General features: G+C 42.5%; 1 protein-coding gene across 8 annotated transcripts in view; it reads right to left on the reverse strand.

Moving 5' to 3' along the window:
* KIF1B (kinesin family member 1B) overlaps window positions 1-20,618 on the reverse strand; it is a 125,256-nt gene extending 104,638 nt beyond the window's left edge. For 4 of the 8 annotated variants that reach the window (XM_081146117.1, XM_081146116.1, XM_081146114.1 and 1 more), the window contains exons 1-2: window positions 20,256-20,618; window positions 6,222-6,402 (exon numbers count right to left, since the gene is read on the reverse strand). In XM_081146117.1, the coding sequence (XP_081002243.1) occupies window positions 6,222-6,327 (106 nt within the window). In that variant the 5' untranslated portion in view covers window positions 6,328-6,402; window positions 20,256-20,618. The remainder of the gene's footprint in view (window positions 1-6,221; window positions 6,403-20,255) is intronic. The other 4 variants (XM_081146119.1, XM_081146118.1, XM_081146115.1 and 1 more) reach the window with 1 other exon arrangement.
* Window positions 20,619-20,928: the final 310 nt, after the last annotated feature.

Genomic DNA, 20,928 nt, shown 5'->3' on the forward strand with positions numbered 1-20,928 from the left:
AGACAAAGCATGCTTTGAATCTGAGGAAAAGGAAGGAAGGAAAAGGCTGCTCTAAGACAGGGGGCAGAAGAAGGATCCAGATGTAAAAAGGTCCACAGCAAAGTCTGGCCAGCGGAAGGGGCCTCAAGGGTGACAGGCTTCTCCAACCGTGACACTGAGGGACAAGCTCCGTAAAGGGAGGGAAGGAAACTGACAGTGTGAGGCCCTCCCTTGATGGACCCATTCCAAAAGTCGTTCAAAAGGACAAAATTGGTTTCAACCAACTCCAGCTGAGTAAATGTACTGTCATTTCAGGGGCAACTTTACTCCCCACCTCCCAACGCCCCCCACATTGCTCTAGCTCGAGTCCTGACACTGCAGGGGAAGTGCTGCTGGTACTCAAGCTCACCCCGATGTGGTTACTGACCTCTTTCTCCTTCCTTTGCTGTATGAGCTCTTTATCTCCTTACTGTTCACCTTCCTAACTCCAGTGACTGAGTATCATTTAATCAACGTGGACATGTAACATAAAAATTATCATTCCTGTCTTTGGGAAAAGGAGAGGGAAAGTGGCTAGAAAGCTTCAGAAAGAGGGAGCAGGAGGCGAATTTCATGGACTTGTGCCTATTCCTGGTCACGGATATAGACAGACATGGGCATACTCATCTCTATTTGCAGGAGGAAGACAGGTTTTTGTCCTTTGCTTTTACACTTTTTAAATGAAATATTTAGTAGATACATTTATAAACTATATAGAGAGTACAAGCATTAACAAAACAAAAGCCCAGGTACTCCCCAGCCAGTTATAGAACACAACTCTCACCTCCGCAGTTCCACGTGACCCTCCCAGGTCGCCTTGCCACCATCCCCCTCTGAAGCACGCTGAATGTTGTCTCTATTGCCTTACGTGTCTTCACAGTTTTACCCTAGCCATGTGTTTGTGTGGGATAAGGAGTACAGAGAGCAGCTTTGCATGTTTTGAACTTTATATTAATAACATACATCAGTTTATTTTGCAACTTGTGAAGCTAGAGTTGGTTTACCTATGATTTCTGTGTGCGCGTGCGTGCGGTCGTTCTCTTCTTTGCTGCATTCTTTTATATAAACGTACCGTGGAGTCTGGTCAAGATGGCAAAGTGGTAAACACTGTGCTTGCCTCCTCCCAGGACCACATCAATATTACAACTAAAATCTACAACAATCAACCTGGAGAGCCATCTGAAGACTAGCTGAACAGAAGTCCTATAAGGATGTAAAAAAGCAGCCACACTGAGACCGATGGGAGGGAGGGAGGGAAGGGAGGGAAGGGGGGGAAGGGGAGGAAGGGGAGGGAGGGGGAGGGAGGGGAGGGAGGGGAGGGAGGGAGGGAGGAAGGAAGATTTATTTAATCCCTTGCTGGGTTGTTTCTAGGTTTTTGTGGGCTATTTTTGCTCTAAGAAAAATGAGTGCTGTTAGGAGTTTAAATGCCTGAATCTTCAGCAGTTTTAGTGACTCCCAGAGAAATGCAGTACATTGGTAGAGGCTAGAGAAAGAAATGTGATTGGGCATGAGCAAGATACACAGTTCAAAGAATGAATCCTGACAAAGGGTAGGTTAAAAGAAACTAGACATTCCATCTCTTAGGTCAGAACTCATGTTGTGGAGGTGGACAAGTGGTAGCTGAAGAACTGGGCTAACCTTACTTGTTCAGCCACACTGTGAAGCACTGTAGATGCTGTTATGAAGTTTACACCTTAGTCTGATCTAACTAATTAGCCCTGGCTTATCCTGTAAAAGACTTAAGGAGACCTCATTCTGATTCAAGGCTAGTGCCTCTTAACCCTTTGTGGGGACACAGATCTCTCTAAAAATGTAATGAAAGTGATTATGCCCTCCCTAGGAAAATGCATAAGATACATTTTACATATAATTTCAAGGGGCCACCTTGACAGACATTCAAAAGTCTATTCATAGACCCCAGGAAAAGAAATCCAAACTAAAATGCAACTGAGAATTAGGTAATACTAATGAGAGGGGGGAAAATCTAAAGACTTACACAAGAGAGGACTAGACTACAAAATTCTAACCATTTAACCAAATAGAAACAACAACAATAAAAATTCATCAAAATGCAGCAGGACGCTGTGGTAAGGAGGTAACTAGACAATAAAAAATGCTCCCAAAGTGGGAGGAACTTGGAATATAATGGGATATTATTAAACAAAGCCATTTGTGTATGCACTCGGGTCTCAAAAATGTCAAGGCAGTAACATTTATCTGTGCCATGGAAAATATTCTCTCCGAGACCAGAAAGTGCTTAAGTAAGACTGCTACTACTCAGTTTTCAGATCTGGCACATTCTCTAAAGTACCCTTCACCCTCTTCTACTTTTTCATAAGAAATCTTATGGCAAGAACATTCCATTGCATTCCATCTGCAATCAGCTATAATCCCTGTGAGCAGCAGTCCAGGCCAGCTTGCCAGCATAGAAGTCTTTCAATACAGCAAACACATGTAGCTATAGCAAATTCATTTTTCAACAATTCTAGATTCAAAATGTATGCTCTCTCCCAATCTTAAGTCCAATGTTGTTGTTTTTTGAAACAAAACAAGCCATTAATACTTTCTAAACATAGCAAGTAGCTCACTTAAAAAATTATTTGGATTACGTATTAGTCAAATTACTAATACATTGCCATATAATATAAAAAACAGAAATAGAAAATATTAGTAGAAAACCAAAAACACCAAAAATCCTAGAGGAAAAAGTCTCTGATACAATTAGATAACTAGCTTTCCAAGAACAAACTCCTTTCAAAGGAACCAAAATTACCCCAAGCCCCGAGCCATAACAAAGTAAGTATTTAGCTAGAAAACCAGCCCTACTTTTTCCAAGGCTGATTCAGCTAATGAGGAGTTTTGTTTCAGTAGAGTAGACTAATGCTAATTTAAAAGTCAAATTTTTCCTGCTGAACGTTTACGTGTGAGAGGCAATCTGTTATGGCCAGAGGAGGGTCAGGAATACCAATATCTAGTCATATAACATATAAGTTCTAATAAGCTACAATTCTGAAATTTTCCCCAAACATACTGGATGTTTAGTTTAAAATCTACTTATTCCTCAAGGTCTAGCTGAAATGCCCTATCATCTATGAATCTTACATGTGCCTTTTGCCAAACTCACATCTGCATTTTTCTTAAAACCCTTTTTTATGGCAATTATCACTTTGACCATTTTTACTTTGTATTGAGGTTGCTTTAGTATGTCTTGTCTCTCCAACCACACAAACTGAAAACTCCTTAAGGGAAGGACCCCGTGGTTCATACAACTCTGTAATCCCTACAGACACACCTTAGACTCTCAAAAGAGGAAAGGAAATACAGAAAGGGCAAGGCAGAGCAAAACCACTAGCCTGTGGTCTAGTAAAGTTTTGGACAAAATATGATGGAAAAATCATTGGCAGGTTAGCACTGTGTTTAAGGTGGTCCACAGGTTGGTTTTCATAGGACTAGTGCAATACATCCAGCTGACTTTAACCAAATTATTAATCACTTTTAATAAAAACCAGGCATTTCTTCTTTAATATTTTATCAAAAGGCATATCAATATTTTCAGTAATCCTAGAGAGGTTTTTGGAGGGATATAACCAAGAATGGGTGATTTAAACTTATATCCTCACAAATTCTAAATTTTATGACCCTATCCTAAAAAGGTAATACATCAAAAATCGTAAACCAGAAATCGTATTTTCTTCTTCAGCTTGCTATCTACCCCAAGTGAAAAGATCTGAAATCCTTCATCCAGAATGAATATTATGTATTTGGGTAATTTTACTTTTTCCCACTAAACTGACATTATTTTTTACATAATCAAAATAAGGTAAAAAAGAGCTATGTGGCCTGGCCGGTTTCCTCAGTGGTTAGAGCATCGGTCCTCAGACCGAAGGGTCTCGGGCTCGATTCCCAGTCATCACGGGCATGGGCCTCAGCGCAGGCTCCATCCCCAGCCCTGACTGGGGATGTGTCGCTCTTACATCGATGTCTCTCTCTCTCTTTCCCCCTCCTTCCTCCCTTCCACTCTCTCTAAAAATCAATGGGAAAATACCCTTGGGTGAGAATTAAAAAAAAAAAGTATGTATCTTAAAAACAATGAGATCTAACACCTTTTGTTATTAGCCATCTATAATCTCTTAGTCGGGCCATATGGTAGCAACTCACTGATGTTTCCCTTTCACATTGATGTTTCTCTCTCTTCATCTCTCTAAAAATCAATAAACATATCCTCAGTTGAGGATTAAAAAGAAGATAATGCTACTTGACCTTTGACCTTGACAAGGACAATAACCTTATAACCAACTGAAGATGGGGGCATTCTAAAATGATTTGTAATTGAGAAAAAACATTAGTATCACTACTTAGACTAATAAAATTTTTCTATTTACTTTTATTATACGGTAAATTGACCTTTACATTTCATGGATATGGCTTTTTTTTTTCAATTGATTTCAGAGAAAGGAAGGGAGAAGGGGAGAGAGAAAGGGGCATTAATGATGAGAGTCACTGATCAGCTGCCTCCTGCACGCCCCCCACTGGGGATCCAGCCTGCAACCAGGCATGTGCCCTGACTGGGAAGCGAACCGTGACCTCCTGGTTCATAGGTTGATGCTCAACCACTGAGCCACACCAGCTGGGCATGGATATGGCCTTTTAATACCCATTTTCTACTTAAAAAGTTTCCAGTAAGGCCCTAGTCGGTTTGGCTCAGCAATTAGAGCGTCAGTCCACAGACTAGGGGTCCCCTGTTTGATTCTGGCCAAGGGCATGTACCTCAGCTGCAGGTTCGATCCCGGCCCCAGTCAGAGCACATGTAGGAGGCAACCAATCGATGTCTCTCTCTCACGTCAATGTTTCTCTCTCTCTCCCTCTCTTCCTTCCTCTCTCTCTCTCTCTCTCTCTCTCTCCCCCCCCCTTCTACTCTCTCGAAAAAGCAATGGACAAAATATCCTTGGGAGAGAATTAAAAAAATTAAAAATTTAAAAGATAGATTGTTACAAGTCCTATTTATCAAGTTCAGAGAAGTGAGTAAGCAATAGAAAGTTCAAAGCTGTATATGAGGAATCAAAAAACAAACAAAAATGCACAGCTTATAGTAACAGAGAATAGAATGGCGGTTACCAGAGGCTGGGGTGGGGGGAGGGAAGATATTGCTCAAATGGCAAAAACTTTCAGTTATAAGATGAATAAGTTCTGGTGATCTAATATGCAGCATAATGACTACAGTTAATGTATTGTAAAAAAATTAAAATTAATAATAATAATAATAATGTATTGTATACTTAAAATTTGCTAAGAGAAGCTCTCAGGTGTTCTCACCATATACACCTAAAAAGGTAACTATGATAGGTGATATGTTAATTAGTTTGATTTTGGTAATCATTTTACAGTGTATACATATATAAAAACATCACATTGTATACCTTAAGTACACTGTATATAAACTGATTTCTCACTGGTAGAATCCTTTACACAGAATGCAGCAAATGGCCCACAAACAGACGAAATCGGAATGTTTTCCCAACTATTCAGCATTAACTTGTGTCTGAAAGACCTACAATTCTTCTGCTTTATCACAAAGCTATAGGTTTTAAGATGACAGAATCTACCACTATTTTCAGTAATAATTTGCCTACATCCCCATATCAAGTAATTATTAACACAAGTACAAAAGAAATCAGCTTAAGCCATTTTTCACCTAAGCAATTATACAGAGAAACACACTGGGAAGCAATGACTAATAATTTTAGCAATAATTTATGTTTACTATATGCTATAGCTATATCTGTTATTCAATTCAAAGAACTATTGTAGGAGCTTAAGACTATCTTGGCAAGCTCAAGTGTCAAGTGCTATTTAACATCAAGAAAGAAAAATAACCTTGGTGCCTCAACAGGTATATTTCATGTCATCATTTAGTAAAAATCACTGCTTATACCTTTATTACTACTAAGATTTCAACTTAATAACACTAGCTAAATTAGGTTAGTCCTACACAGATTTCTCAATTGCAAAGAACCAAATAAATAGTCCATATTTAAATTTGCTACAGAAAATATTACAGGGGGAAAGCATTCAATGGATCACTCAAAATAGTAAAGTTCAAAGTGGTAATACCAAAATGTTCATTTATTCTGATCACGGCAAGAAGGGAAAAGAGGAGGAATAGAAAAATGAGATATAACTGAAAGAAAAGAAAGTGTACTTACTAGTCGAGTTGCCTTGCATCTGAATGATGCACTTGGATTCTTTGCTGGTCTCTCGAGAATTAAAGGGCCGCACACGAACAGCCACCTTCACTGAGGCTCCTGACATTCTGACGGTCTTGTTATATAATTACAGTCCAGAAATAAAGAATTAAATCTTCTTTTGAAGTTATGTTCAAGTTTCCTTTAAAAAGAAAAAAATTCCATAGAAGGCTGTCAGAATTAAAGCTTGGGCTACTTGAGCATAAGAGTTACTATCTTGTATCTTAGGACTATTTGTTTCCATTTCTAAAAACCTCATTCAATTTCTTCCCTGTATATCTTATATTCTCAACAGTAAATTACCAATTAGAAAATTAAGACTGAAATTTGTTTTCCTACTCCATTATTTCTTTACCATGCCTAAAAAGTCCCTAAACTTAGTAATAAAAATATATATAATTGCAAAGTAATAGGCATTTATCTTGCTCTGTTTTTTCAAATCAATATTCAGTAACAGATGAAAAACACAAACATTTATTTGTTAGAGTTCCTTACACAAGTAAATTCCCACCTGCAAAAATGACATTATTTTAAAGAAATGCACTAAGTTTTCTATATTTTAATTACAGCTTGAAACACTCAGCTATATGGTGTATAATTAAACAGCAAAGAGCAAAGAGTTCTATGGCTAGCTCTTTTCACGTCTTTGTATTCAGAGATTTCTTTAACTTGGATGAACCCTTTCATATGTATCTCATTTGCCCCTCATGAATCACCCTGTACAACAAGCAGAGAAGATTCTAAGAGACCAAGGTTCTACCCTCTGATGTGCCACTGACTCATGACAGAATCAAATCACTACATTTTACTACTGAATGAAGCCACAGGAAAAAATGTGAACATTTTTCAGAGGAATGAGCTTCCCTCCCAACAGAACAAAACAAACACTATTCTGTGAAAAGAACCCACGAGAAAATTTCCACAAGAAAAAACAGATCTCAATCTGTTCTCTATCCATTATATAAACATCTTCAAGAATCAACCAAAAGAAAAAACAAAAGAAGAAAAATACTTTTGAGTCCAATTATCAGGGAATCCCAACAGAACTTAAATCTGACCAATTTTCCCCACATAATTAGGAATGATAACCTCCAGTTGCACAACTACAAATGTTTTCCACAAGAGCAGGTATGACCAAATAAATAAATATAAAACCAAAAGCTACCCTCTACTTCATTACCGATCTTATTTTCTCAATAGCATTATCACTTTTTAAAAGTCCTGTTCTTTGAAACATGTCTACTGTCCGTCTCTCTCAACACCACCACAGAATGTTCAGAGATCTTGTTTGCTAGCACTTGGAACAGTACCTGATGCAAGAACTCAGTGGTTGTTGAAAGAATGAATTAATGAATTACATTTACCAGTTGTAAAAATTGTCTGTTCAAGTCCTTTGCCCGGTTTACTGACTTTTTTGTTTTTGTTTCAATGATTACAATTATTGACATTAGTCTTTTTATATTTGTTGCAATGGTTTTCCAATCCCTTTCCCATTTTATTTTACATTAAACAGATAGTTCTTTTTTAATATATCAAAATGTGATCATTTATTGTGATCACATTTTTAAAATGAAAGCTTAGCATTTTTAACCCTCCCAATCAATACAGCATGCCGATAGAGAGCTGAGGACAGTACTTTGCCAAGAGAGAATGAATGAAGCACTCAGAAAAAGAAAGAACACATCTCATCCCCAAGTTCACTTCGATACATAGCCATCCTCTCAACACTCAACATAGCACCCCCCAAACTAGCAATCTCTGCCAATCTTCCTATTTGGATCTGGCCCCATACCATAAATCTTAAAGTCATCTGTTTCCTTCTCTTTGAATTCTTTTATTAGTATTAACATTATTAATGAAATGCCATATGAAAACCTTAAAAACAAATTTGCATTTTCCTATCCCTTCCTTCCTCTCATTCCCACTGCCATTATCCCAATGTTTGTCCTTACTACCTCATGCCTAGCATACTTGGAATAACAGAACTGATATTTGAGCTTTTAGGGTTGACAGAACAGAATCACAGTAATGGAAGGAAACTAGACTTGGGGGGTGAACATACAATGAAGTATACAAATGTAGTATTATAAAGTTGTATACCTGAAATTTATATGATATTATTAACCAATGTTACCCCAATTAATTTAATTTTTAAAAAGGCAAATGAGCCTAAACACTTCTGGTATTGGACAGTTTTAAGACAAGCCCCAGGTATGGATTGTTTGTTTAATTTCACGAAAGTACGTTGCAAATCTCCAGCAGAGAACCCTGCTTTATGCAACTGGTTAACCCCGCTGCAATATTACCCTTTCCAAAGCATGACTTTCAGTTTCACTGCCAAACTCAAGAACTTCCTCTCATTCCCCAGTGCGTACAAAATCAAGACCAAAGTCAAGGTACTCTGTTCTAGTCAAGCTCCTTCACCATCCCACCCACATGTTCTTTCACACCTCCTAACAATTTCTCCTCTACAATGGGCATATGAATTTTCATTTTCTCCTCTATTTGATAACCCAGCTCCAGTCTTACCTCTTCCAAAATGACTACCCAAGCGTTCCAGGAATCACTGGTATTTCCTGCAGCATTTATAGCCCCGAACACACTGTGAGAGCACTGCTATCATTTTACATGACTGCATTCTATCTTGTATTGTTCTTTAATAGCTTCCCAAAGTAAAAATCCTATTCTCTCAAAAACCTCTCTGAACTTGGGCTTCTTGAAAAAATGGTTATTTTGAAGTCTGGACAAGAAATTTCAAGATGATCCTGGACCCTGTTGGTGTGATCACAAGAAACAAACCTGTCAAAGATGAGTAAGGTCATGGCAAAAGGACACAGATGCCAACTTAAAGGGGCTCCTACTGGCCAAAGATGGGATAATTAGTATATAAAAATACACACATACATATATATATATATGCATACATATATACTGCAAATGGACTGAAAAACGTCAAATATATAAATTCATGAGTTCATAATGATATTTTCAAAAACCTAATTATTCTAAAGACTGGGAAATAAAACAAAAGAACTGAGCACATATCTGATCTGTATATACTGTATAAACTATATTCCAGTGTAGCCGAAGAATCAATGTGGGCAATTTCTTCTTTACAGAAAAATTCCAGGTAATAAATGCAGAAGAAATGACAGAACTAGAACGTCACCATTTTTCAACCCTACTGATACAAAGGCTCTCTGCAACAATCATCACTAGCTGCTAAAAAGCCTTAGATGACAGTTTGGTTGATGTGGGAACATTACAGTGAATGAATTAGGTGACAACATCTGAATCAAACTGAGCATCGCTGAAAGTGGGACACCTAGATGGTCTATGCATCCAGATGTGCTACAACAGAAAACCAGCATCACCTATTAAGTATTCTTATCCCATGTCCTTAAAAAAATACTGAATAGAATCAAGCTTCAGATCTAACTACGTTTACAGGACATATAGGAAGCAAAGAAACAATTCAAGTGACAACTAAAAGGTGCAATCAGCCAAATCTACAGGTCAAGTCACCCAGTTTCTTCAAATAAATGGGGGAATAATAAAAGACACTCATGTTGCCATGGCCGGTTTGGCTCAGTTGTGAGAGCATCTGCCTGTGGACTGAAGGGTCCTAGGTTCGATTCCAGGCAAGGGCATGTGCCTCAGTTGCAGGCTTAATCCCTGACCCTGGTCGGGGCCTGTTTGAGAGGAAACCAATCAATGTCTCTCTCTCACATTGATGTTTCTCTCTCCCCCCCCCCGCCTTTCCACTCTCTCTGAAAAGCAATGGAAAAAATATCCTTGGGTGAGAGACTCACGTTAGTTATTAACCAAATGCAATGATTTTTTAATCAAGAAAATCTGTAAAAAGACTTTTTTTATATAATCATAGAAGTCTGGACATAGACTGGGTATCAGATGATATTAAGGAATTTGTTAGGGGAAGACAGAAGAAACAAGTTTGCCAAAATGTCAACAATTATAGAATATTGTAGATATTTAAATTTAAAAAACAAAACTTTCTTTTGTGTTCTGTCCATGGCCTACCAAAATGTTGAATGCTGCTGACTGACATGCCAACAGACAACAAAGGTTCAAACCTCCTTGCTGGGTTTTAGATATAAAGTACTATGTATTTGAAGTACTATGCAACTAGGAAGCAAAACACTAACATCTGTAATATCGAATGTCCCCATACATACACTTCTCAATATACTGTTTGACTCCTCTACCTAGCTATCCGCCAGCATTTTATTCAACTTAACACAACCGAAGTCAAAGTATCTCTCCACCTCCCCTGCACACCACAGGCTCTTCCATCTCTTTTCTATTTCTTTTCATGCTCTCACCATTGTTTCCACACAGCTCAAACAGCCTGCTGCCTCTATCTATCCACTCAACTGTCAAATTCCACGGCTTCTGCCTATGAAAATGAAATCTCTATTTCTACCACCACTATCCTTTTAGGGCTCCAATACTTCTCACCCAAGGCTGTTAACCTCCTTAACCGCTTTCTTTCTTCCTCCTACTCAACCGTCCTACACAATATTGCTGTGTTCACTGACACCATCCATACCACACAATATTGCTAGATTCACCTTCCTGAAGTACAGGTCTGTTCATATAATTATTCACGTAAAAATCCTCAAAGCTTCTCTACTGTCTACCAAGCAACGAGAAAACTCCCTGCAGTGCATTCAATGTGTTCTGCAACATAAACCACCTGTTTTTACTAGCCCACAAAACACTGTCTTCCATCCGCATTCTTTAACCACCACGTCCCAGAGGGCCTCCTGAAAGCACCTCGTGTTTTTCTGTCCCCATGCGTTTGTTCCAACACTCCCTCCACCCACTGTGCGCTTCCTCCTCTCCCATTCTTCTCCAAATCCAATCTATTTTTCGGGGACCTTCTCATATGCTACATCTCTAAAGCCTTCATAGATTCTCCGCACTCCTCAAACCAAATGCCAATGCTGCTTCATTTCATGTTTTTCAATTCACTGATCCTACCTAGGGCAGAATAACTTATTTTTCTTATCTCTACTGTAGATTTTAAGTCCCATGACAACAAAAACAGAGTCTTAAATCTTGTTTCCAATCCTCCACATCACAGGGTCTTGAATATAACAGTTAAAATACTTTAGTTGAATTCCTAGTTACTGTATGTCAACAGAGTGATGTCTGAATTGTATTAATAACAAAAAAAGTTGTTCCCCACCCTGGCCCGTGTGGTTCAGTTGGTTGGTGCCATCCCGTGTGCCAAAAGGTTGCTGGTTCAATTCCCAGTCAGGGCGCGTGCCCAGGTTGCAGGGCTCAATCCCGGGTAAAGGGTGTGCAGGAGGCAGCCAATGATGTTTCCCTCTCAAATCCGCTCTCACACTGATGTTTCTCTTTCTCTCTCCCTCTCCCTCTAAAAATCAATAGAAATATTTTTTTAAAATAAAGAAAAATTGTTTAGAAGTTCAAAATAGGGACAGGAAAAAGGATAAGATATATTTCAAATTTCTTCCTAATTTAAAAATCTAATAGTCATTCTTTCTTGGAAGTGATATGTACATTTTAAAATTATTTTCCCCAAACAACCTGAACAAGAATACATATTTTCTTCTGATTTAACTCTCCTGTGGTAAAACTGCAACCATCTCCCAGTGAGTTACATTTTTATACAGTAATAGGAAACAGCAGTTAAGTGGACAATTGAAAGTGTTACTGTTACCTCCCCACCACTGTAAACAGTATCTCTTTTAATACACATGTCCATTGAGGCATCACAGCCTCAAAACGCTCTGATTCTTTTTTAAAAATGATCAATTATATACATCTGAAATCAAAACAATAAGTACCAACTCTTTAAAGAAGTTATAGGAAAACAAGAAAAATCCATTTTCTGAGTTTTGAAAAATGAAAGGCAGACAGGTATGAAAGGCAAGCATACGTGCTCGGAATCGTTTCCGCAGCCTCAGTTCTAGACTTCCTCTAACCAGTTTTCCCTCCTTATGACATACAATTAGAAGCCTCAGGAAAGTGGGATGGAGCAAAAAGTCCAGACACATTCACTAACAATAAAGGGATAAACATTTAATACAAATAAAAATGCTTAGGTCCAATTCATTTTAATTTTTCTAAATTTGCCCAACTGCTTAATTTTCATCTTGTGCGATTCCCACTGGTCCTCAGAGGTGCCCTGGATTATTCGGAACCTAGGAGGAGACTAAGCCCAAACTGGCCTTTCAGCAAAGTGAATAAAAAGAACAAAATGATACTAGTTTGGTTGGTTGGTTTTTGTAAACCCTTTTCTCTAGAAAACAGCCAGGGCTATATTCCTAAAGCAGGTCAGCTCATGTCCTTAAACACTTTCAACTGGCTTCCACAGCCTCGGAACACACATGGTTTCAGGGGCTCCACAATTCAACCTCCTTCCCAGCCTTAGTTTCCCCACCCACTTTCAGCTCTCTCCACCTGCACCCTCTTACACCAAACACGCAATTCCAGGGGCCAGCTCCCTTGTTAACCTATGATAAGCTCGTATCTTTTGAGGACAAGGTCGAAGGTCACCATGCGGCAGGAAACATTAATCACGCATTCCTCCATGCCCCCCCTTCTGACCCCAAAGTCTTACCTTCTTTCTCTTGCTCCCTGAAACACTGTTGCCCCTCATTTTCTATTTACTTCACTCTGCCCTATGATGCAGCCAGCAGCTTGCTTAACTCTCAGACCCGATACTTTACTCAGGACATGTTTGTCACAAGTGAAAATAAAATTTAACCAAGAAATAGTCTTTAAAATCAATACTCACACAATTTGCTACACAGCAGCAAATTTACAATATCAACAAGTAGCCTATTTAAAAGATAATCTTTTTCACTGAATTACACTTTAAAGAATGAAGTATACCCAAAAGTATGTAGCTAGTGAGCCCATTTTGAGATGCTATGAATATTTCCTTGTTATTATAAGTTTTGCATCTCACCATCTAATAATTTCCATGAAGACCAAGCAGGTTTTTAAAAAAGATTTTTTAAAAATGCTCTTATTGATTTCAGAAAGGGGGGGGGGAGAAACATCAACGATGAGAGAGAATCACGGATGGGCTGCTTGCTGCACACTCCCTACTGGGGACAGAACCTGGAACCCGGGCATGTGCCCTGACCGGGAATCGAACCGTGACCTCCTGGTTCATAGGGCGATGCTCAACCACTGAGCCACATCAGTTGAGCCCAAGCGGGTTTTCAGATCCAATACTGTGTCACTGACCATGGCTATACTGATAAAATGGTCCCTTTCAAAATCTAAGAACTTATTTTTTTATATGAATTACCTGTCTGTTCTTGGTTTCTGACTCTATACATAAAAATCAGCTATGAAAGCCCAAAATGGATCACATGTTAGAAAAGCTCCTTTCTGCATTCCAACCCAATGCCAAGAATCAGACTGCACAGGAAGAGTCTCCTGATAGATTTTCAGTCTCAAATGGGGCTAAACTAGTTCAGTCAGGCTCCCCAACTGTTTTAATTACCATGTAAAATAACCTGATACAATTTTTGGATTTATTAGACACATGTCCTCCTGCCACTTCAATTAAGAAAGGATCCTCCTTTTCACCAATGACATTATTTTATCCTCATAAACCAAAAGGTGTGCAAGAAAACAATAGCTCCTATGGCTTAAAATAAACTATTCTAAGTAAGAGTGATTTTTTTCATTTTTTTTCTTTTCTCTCAAAGTTTGGATAGCTAATTCGTTCTAATACCTGAAGCTACATCCTATAATTTTATTTTGGCAGATCCGCTGGGAACTCTGCTATTCAAATTCCAACACAGAAGTTCTTCTATTGTCAAAGTGGATAACATCTACTCCAGGCTAAAATGAACCACAATCTGGTATGAGTCAAGAATCTTTCTGAAATCTGCCCCTGACTACACCTATCTATCTGGGCAAGTATGCAGGTCAGACTCTTCTATGTGTCAACAACCTGTCAATCTTGCAACAGGATAAACCGGTACCCAAAGTTTAATAGGTATGTTTTCGTTTAGGTGACAACACAGAATACAAGTACTCTAGGCTCTCTCACCAGGGTTAAATAATGAGTTTCTGCTGGGATATTCAGATTTATCTTTATATAAAATTACACATCTGAACCACTTAGTCATATCCTTCACAGAAAACACTTCAGTTACATTTTAATGCTGTATTTTCTCAATTTGGAAAGCAGGTGTATTACTTTTTTAAAAAAGGTCTTTAAAGAACATTTGTTCCTTTTACTTAATGACCTGTTGGAAACCCTTAGTATGTATATCCTTGTATCAAGATGACTCTAACTTTTCTTTTAGAATGTCTTTAGAACAGAAAAAAGTTATCAGAAAAAAGTTTCTCTTGACAAACCATAAGGCTTCTTTTACCAAAATGAAAATTATGTAAGTTATCTTTCCCTTTTACCTTGCATTCCAAAAGTTTCACAACTAAATTATAACAACCATATTATACAAATTGCTGCAGTTTGTATATATTTATTTTTCCTCCTGTTAGAGATTTTTGTTTCTTTTCCATATTTTAACAGCCTCATTGTATATATAGTATTTACAGTAAGCTGCTCAAATCCTTTTTAGAAGTAGTAAGTGGTATAAATTATAAATAAAGAAAAATTGCCCTGGCCAGTGTGGCTCAGCAGTTGGAGCATTGGTCCTTGCACCAAAGGGTCGCAGGTTCGATTCCCAGTCAAGGGCACATACCTGGGTTGCGGGTTCACTCCCCACCCCAGATCGGTCAGGGCACGTGCCAAAGGCAACCAGCCGATGTGCCTCTCACATCGATGTGTTGTTTTTTTTCCCCTCTTTCTCCTCCCTCCCTCCCTTCCGCTCTCTCTAAAGAGCAATGGAAAAAATATCCTCATGTGAGGATTAACAAAAAAATGATAGTAATAATAAAGAAAACTTTCCTGTAATAGCTTATTCTGCTATTTAACATTGGAAATATGGTATGTACTCAAAATTCTGGTTCCTAAAAACAAAGACTTTAATACAAATACAGTTATACAAAAATTTGTGTTGAATGAATTTGACAGCCATGTGAGTGGCCAGAAAAGCAGGCCCAAGAGACTGAAACTAGTCCCAACAAAACACCAGCAGGTGAAAGTTCTACCAAGGAGGAGTGAAGTGAGCAATACTTTTAATACTGCAAAGGGTGAGGGGTGCCCCCTGTTCTCAGCAATAAAGGTCTGGAAACCTGAGCAAAAGCAGCGTCACTGAAGTGGAGAGCATGTCTGTGGTGGTTTGGGGAACAATTTGGAGGCAAGGAAGTAGAAATGCAAGTATCCTTGCTGCTTCTAGAACCTGGCCATGAGGGGCAGGAGAGAGACAATTAGGAGCAAAAGAGGGATTTCTCGCCCCCCATTCCTTTTTTTTTAAATAAGAAAGACTTGCATGCTTCTATACTTTATTCAACAGCTATTTATTAGGCGCCAACCATGTGTCAGGCAGTTCCAGCGGTCTGAGATAAATTAATGCACAAAACAGATTAATATCCTTGCCATGGATAAACTTACATACTAGTAGGGGGAGAGGGGACATTAAGATAACAGAATGTTAGTGATAGTAAGCATCATGAGGGAAGTGAAGTACAGCCAAGTCAAGGAGATCTGGAGTGCAGTGTGGAGGAGTGCGGTGCCGCTGCATACAGGAGGGCAGGGTAGGCCTGTTGAGGTGTAAGACCTGCAGGAAGTGAAGGGTTAGCCAAGCACATTTCAGGGAAGAGTGTTCCAAGCAGAAGAAAGAGTCAGAGCAAAAGCCCTAAGGTGGGAATGTACCTGCTGTACTCAAGGAACTGTGGTGAAACAGTCCAAGGGGAAAGGGGAGTAACCGATACATTAAGTCCCTAAAAGTAGAGGGCAGTGATCTCCAGGACACAGGCCAAGGGGTTAGCTGAAGTCAGGGAGGGTAGCCTTTCTTCTAACACTGGAGGAAGGAGAGTAAGAAAGGAGGCAGAGAAATCTGTAAGCAGAGAGAGAGGAAGCTGAGGGAGTTCATGTCTTTTTTCCCTATGAGGCAGCAGGTAAGGGAGCAGTGGAGAGGCTTGAGTGAAGTGATCAAGATTTTAGAAAAGCCACTATGGACAACAGGGGGCAGGGCTGAACAGAACTGCTTGAAAAGATATCAAAGACAGACTCAGGGGAGACCTAAGACTACACATTAATGGTGGCATTAATGCCAGTACTGCGCGAAGTTTCTCCATGACACAGAGTAAAAATGGAGGGTATGTATAGACGGTAGAATTGATGCAAGGCTGGCACCTGCATGGTGGGTCTTGAAGAATAATTAAGAACTGCATAGCAAGAAAACAGCTGAAGCAATGCACCCCAGCAGTCACAGTCCAGAGAAGGAAGACGAAGAAATAAAATCTGGAAGAGGCCAGTGGTCCAGGAGACAGGTTGGGGGAATGCACAAAAAGAGAATACAAAAGTGAGAGCTGCAAATTATCAGAGTTTAAGATCACACGGCAAATGTGAAATCTTTAGTAGATCTGAGGGTGAAGACGTGTTAGAAGATGTGGCCACAACACTGAGTTACTGGAACAGAATGAAGCCAGCACCTGCTTGAGCTGAAGTCAAGGAATTTTATGGTTAGTGGTAGTTACAAAGTATGCTCAGCATAGTGGTTACTTACTACTTCTAGTGACCTGAGGAAGTCACTTAGCCTCTGTTTCGGTTTCGTCATCTGTAAAATGGGTACAATAGTATCTATCTCATACGGTTGTTGTAAGGATAAAACTAGTGAATAAGTGTAAAGTGCTTAGAAAAGAGCCTGGCCTACAGAAAGAGCCTGGTATGAGTAAGCTCATTATTGTTGTTATTTTTTACACAGTCACTGACATCTGCTGGGATGATGTCAGAAATTCAGATGGACAGAAGAACTGAGTCAAGTTTCAAAGTCATCAAATAGAGCAATGGTAGAGGATGGCATAGCTGAATGATATGCTTTGGCGTAAACAATGTGGTATTATTAAAACATTTTATTTTAAAAATCCATCATTTACAATCTCGTAAATTAAAACATATACACAAAAACCATAAAAGTACCACGTGAGTATTAGATAATAAGTATTATATGGGAGAAGGGCTCTGACTGATAATCATGGAAACCACCATGGCACAGGCAGAAGCACACTCAATTGTATGAAAATAGAAAAGAGGTGAAATGACCTTATCTTACCATATCTTTGTGAATGATAAAAAACTAAGTTCCTTGAAGGTAAAGAATTAAATCCCTGTATGCACTCTCAATTAATTAGTAATGAACGTCATAAAAGTGAGCATAAATGAATCACTGGAACATCAACCAAAACGTCAGAGATGGATCCAAGGAACCTTTCTGCAGGTTTTTGCTATCACGGTCACATCTGTTTCATTTACCTTCTGTACTAATAAGATACACGGAAAAAAGTTCCATATGTATTTATATTTATTCACATCCTTTTGTGGACTCCAGAAATTCACCAGTATCTGTTCCAACAAGGCCATTTTTCAAAGAGAACTACATGAAGTAGACATGCTATACTTTTTATTTTGAAGCCTTGTGAAAATATAACAGTTTACAAGACCAAAGGGATATGCTCATGCCTGGGAAAAGCCTGCTGTGATCAGCAGCCTGGGAAGCCGTCACAAAAAGAAGGCAGGGGTCCACTGTTGTCCTTTACTTTGTACCTAGGACAAGACCATAGCAGGCAAGTGGGCTAGGAAGCTTTGGCTGTGGGGACACTGTTGGCACTCTTCCTGGGAGTTTATTCCCTGCAAAAATTCAAAGTGGGAAAGAGGAAAGCGAATAATAAAGAAAACTGCATTCATAGCTGGTCTTGAAAAGCAAACACAGTCTGTCCTAAGCCTTGAATGCTGCACTTAATTGGATAAATTTTGGAAAATCATTCATCTGGGCGGAGCTGCACAGATTTGCAAAATCTTGCCTCCAAATCAGATCCACAATCAGGTCTGATTTCACCAAATGCTGAAATTATATTTAACCACAATTTGTCAGATTTTTTTTTTTTTTTTAAACTAATAAAGTAACGGTAAAATTTTAAAACTTTGAAATGTTTCTGAATTGGGGCATGGAATTTTAAAATAGATATTCTGTACTTCTCTCCCATTAATAATGTTATACAAAAAAACCGCTAGTTTCTGTTGAAGCCATTTTTGATTCAACCAAGTTTTAAAAGGAAAGCTTAATAACAAAAAATAAAGGGTTGTAACTTTTCTTAGAAAACTGAAGAATTTTCACGTTTCAACTTAAGAAGTTACAGGAATGTATTCATCAACCAACGAATGGAGTCCGTAGGAAAGCCAAGGCCACAAAGAAGGCCGCACGCCCCCCGCCAGGGCGTCCGCAGCGGGGAGGCGGGAAGAGGCAGATAGGCCGTCGCAGGGTCCCGCCGGATTCCGTCGGCGTCAGTTCCAGGCCGCTGCACGACGCCAACACGTGTGCAGTCTCCATCCTCAACCAGCACGTCGACTCCCCGTCCCCCATCACCCACAGCCACGCCAAGTTCATCAGAAAGCATCGCCTCGCTTCTTAAAGAACCCGGGGCTAAGGCTGTGTTATGACCAAGCTAAAGCCGACCGGCCTTTCAATGAAATATCCACCACGATTTCCCTTCTTGAGAGCTGCTCAAATCCAATCGCCGCACCTTCCGTTACGCCCCTACAGACCCCTCCACGACCGTGACACAAAGCGGCACGTCCGGCGGGGCGGCTGCCTAGGACAGCCAGCGAGGGACCCGCGGACACTCTGATTTCAGCTACCTCCAGGTGCCACAAGGACGACAGCCTGCGCCCTCAGGAACGCCGCCGCCGCCGCCAGCCCCTCCCGGGGTCACAACACCCCGCTAGACTCAGTCGCTGTGCCGCGAGCCCCGGTGCGAACGTCTCCATCCGCCGCAACGTGCGAGGCCTCCGCGCCGGTGCGCGCGCCCCGGCCCCCCGCGCATCTGCCGAGCGCACGCTCCGCACGGCGGCGTCGGGCCTCCGCCTGCAGCGCAGCGCCCACGGCCCGCGGACAGAGGAACTCGGTTTTGCACCCCGACGACGAGGGAATCTGGGAGACACTTTACCTGGGGAGCTCAGTTAGCAACCCGCCAAGGAGAGGCAGGGATTTGGGGGTTCGGGTCTGGTGTGAGGGCTCGGAATGCTGTGCGTTGCCCGAACAATGACTAGCTCGCCGGAGCGGCCTCCCAACCCCCCACAGCCTGGCTCCTGGCAGGGCTAGTCTCCCTGAGAGCTGCCAGGGCTGTCACTCGGTGCCTTCGGCAACGGGACTTGGCTCCTAAAGGATTTGTCAGATCATCCTCCCAATATGGCTGCCAGAGTGATTCCCGGGCAGCGAGCGCCGAGACCACACCGGCCGCCTCCCTGGCCAGCCTCCAGCAAGCCCCCTCCCTCCCTCCCTTCCTCCCTCCAGCCGTGCTCCCCTCTCCAATCCTGGCGCCATCGGCTTCCCCCGGCCACCCGGTGCCCCTTCCTGCCTCCATCTGGAGAAAGGGCACAGCCACATTCCTCGCCCGGGCTCCAATGCCAATCACAATGGGGGAGAGGGGATGGGGGCGATAAGAAAGGGCGGCTTCGGAACCGAGCAGCGCCGTCGCCACAGGGCTGCAATGCGCGCGGAGAGCCGCGGGGGGGGACGGGCGGGCGGCGGCGGGCCCGCTGACCGCCGGGCACGGCCGGAGCCTGGCAGCCGGGGGGAAACGGAGGGCTGGTGCGGGGCACTGCGGGGACCCAGCAGGCCGCTGGACCCAAGCCTGGGGCTCGCTGCTGGCCCCGCGGAGTCCCCCGCTCCCCGAGGGCGAGGCTGCCCCCTCCTCCCGGTGCCCCGGCGGGGCAGCCCCCTCAGTGCCCGCCGCTCCCGCCCCGCCTTTATCCGCTCGGTCACCGCCCGGACCCCCTGCCCGGCCGCCCCTCCCCCCGAGACGGGCCCCCCCGAGCCCCGCGGCCGCAGAGCCAACCGCCGCCCCTCTCACCTCAGCCGTGCTGCGGGCCGGCGGGCGGGCGGGCCGGCTGGGTCAGCAGGCGCCGCGGCGCGCGGGGGCGCGGGGAACCGAGCACCGACGCTCCTCAGCGCGAGCAGCGGCCGCCGCGAGCCGCAGGGCACCTCCTCGCAGCCCCATCACGCAGCGGCCCGGTCCCGCATCGCGGGCCACGGAGGGTGGGAGTGGGGGAGGCCGGGGCGCAGCGACGGTCCGGCGGTGGCGGCTGCGGAGCGGCTCCTACTCGCGGGGCGCCTCCCAGACCGCCGCCGTCTGACTGCCCCGCGTCGGTCCCCTCAGAGCTCCGCCCGCAGCCGCCAGCGCGGGACACCGCCCCGAGCCCGGCCGCCGTGCGTCACCTCGGCCCGCCCCGTCGCCCGCGACTGACGCGACAGCGGCCAATCAGAGCGCAGAACTCGAGGCGGCCGGCCAATCGCAGAGAGAGCTGAAGGGAGGGCTGCGGTGAGGGGCTGCAGAGACGCCGGTGCGCCCCCTGGTGGTCTAAACGCCGGCGCTTGTGCGGGGGCGCGGGGTGAGCGAAGCCGGCGCGTCCAGCCCCCTCCCCGGTGACCCCCGAAGGGCGTTAGTCGGCGGCAGGGGCGCCTGGCCAACCGGATGGTCCGCCTTGTAAGGGGACAAAGCTTGGCGAAGTGGGGCGGGGCAGGAC

The sequence above is a fragment of the Miniopterus schreibersii genome, assembly GCF_964146895.1.
Source record: "Miniopterus schreibersii genome assembly, chromosome: 8".
NCBI classification, from domain to species: domain Eukaryota; kingdom Metazoa; phylum Chordata; class Mammalia; order Chiroptera; family Miniopteridae; genus Miniopterus; species Miniopterus schreibersii.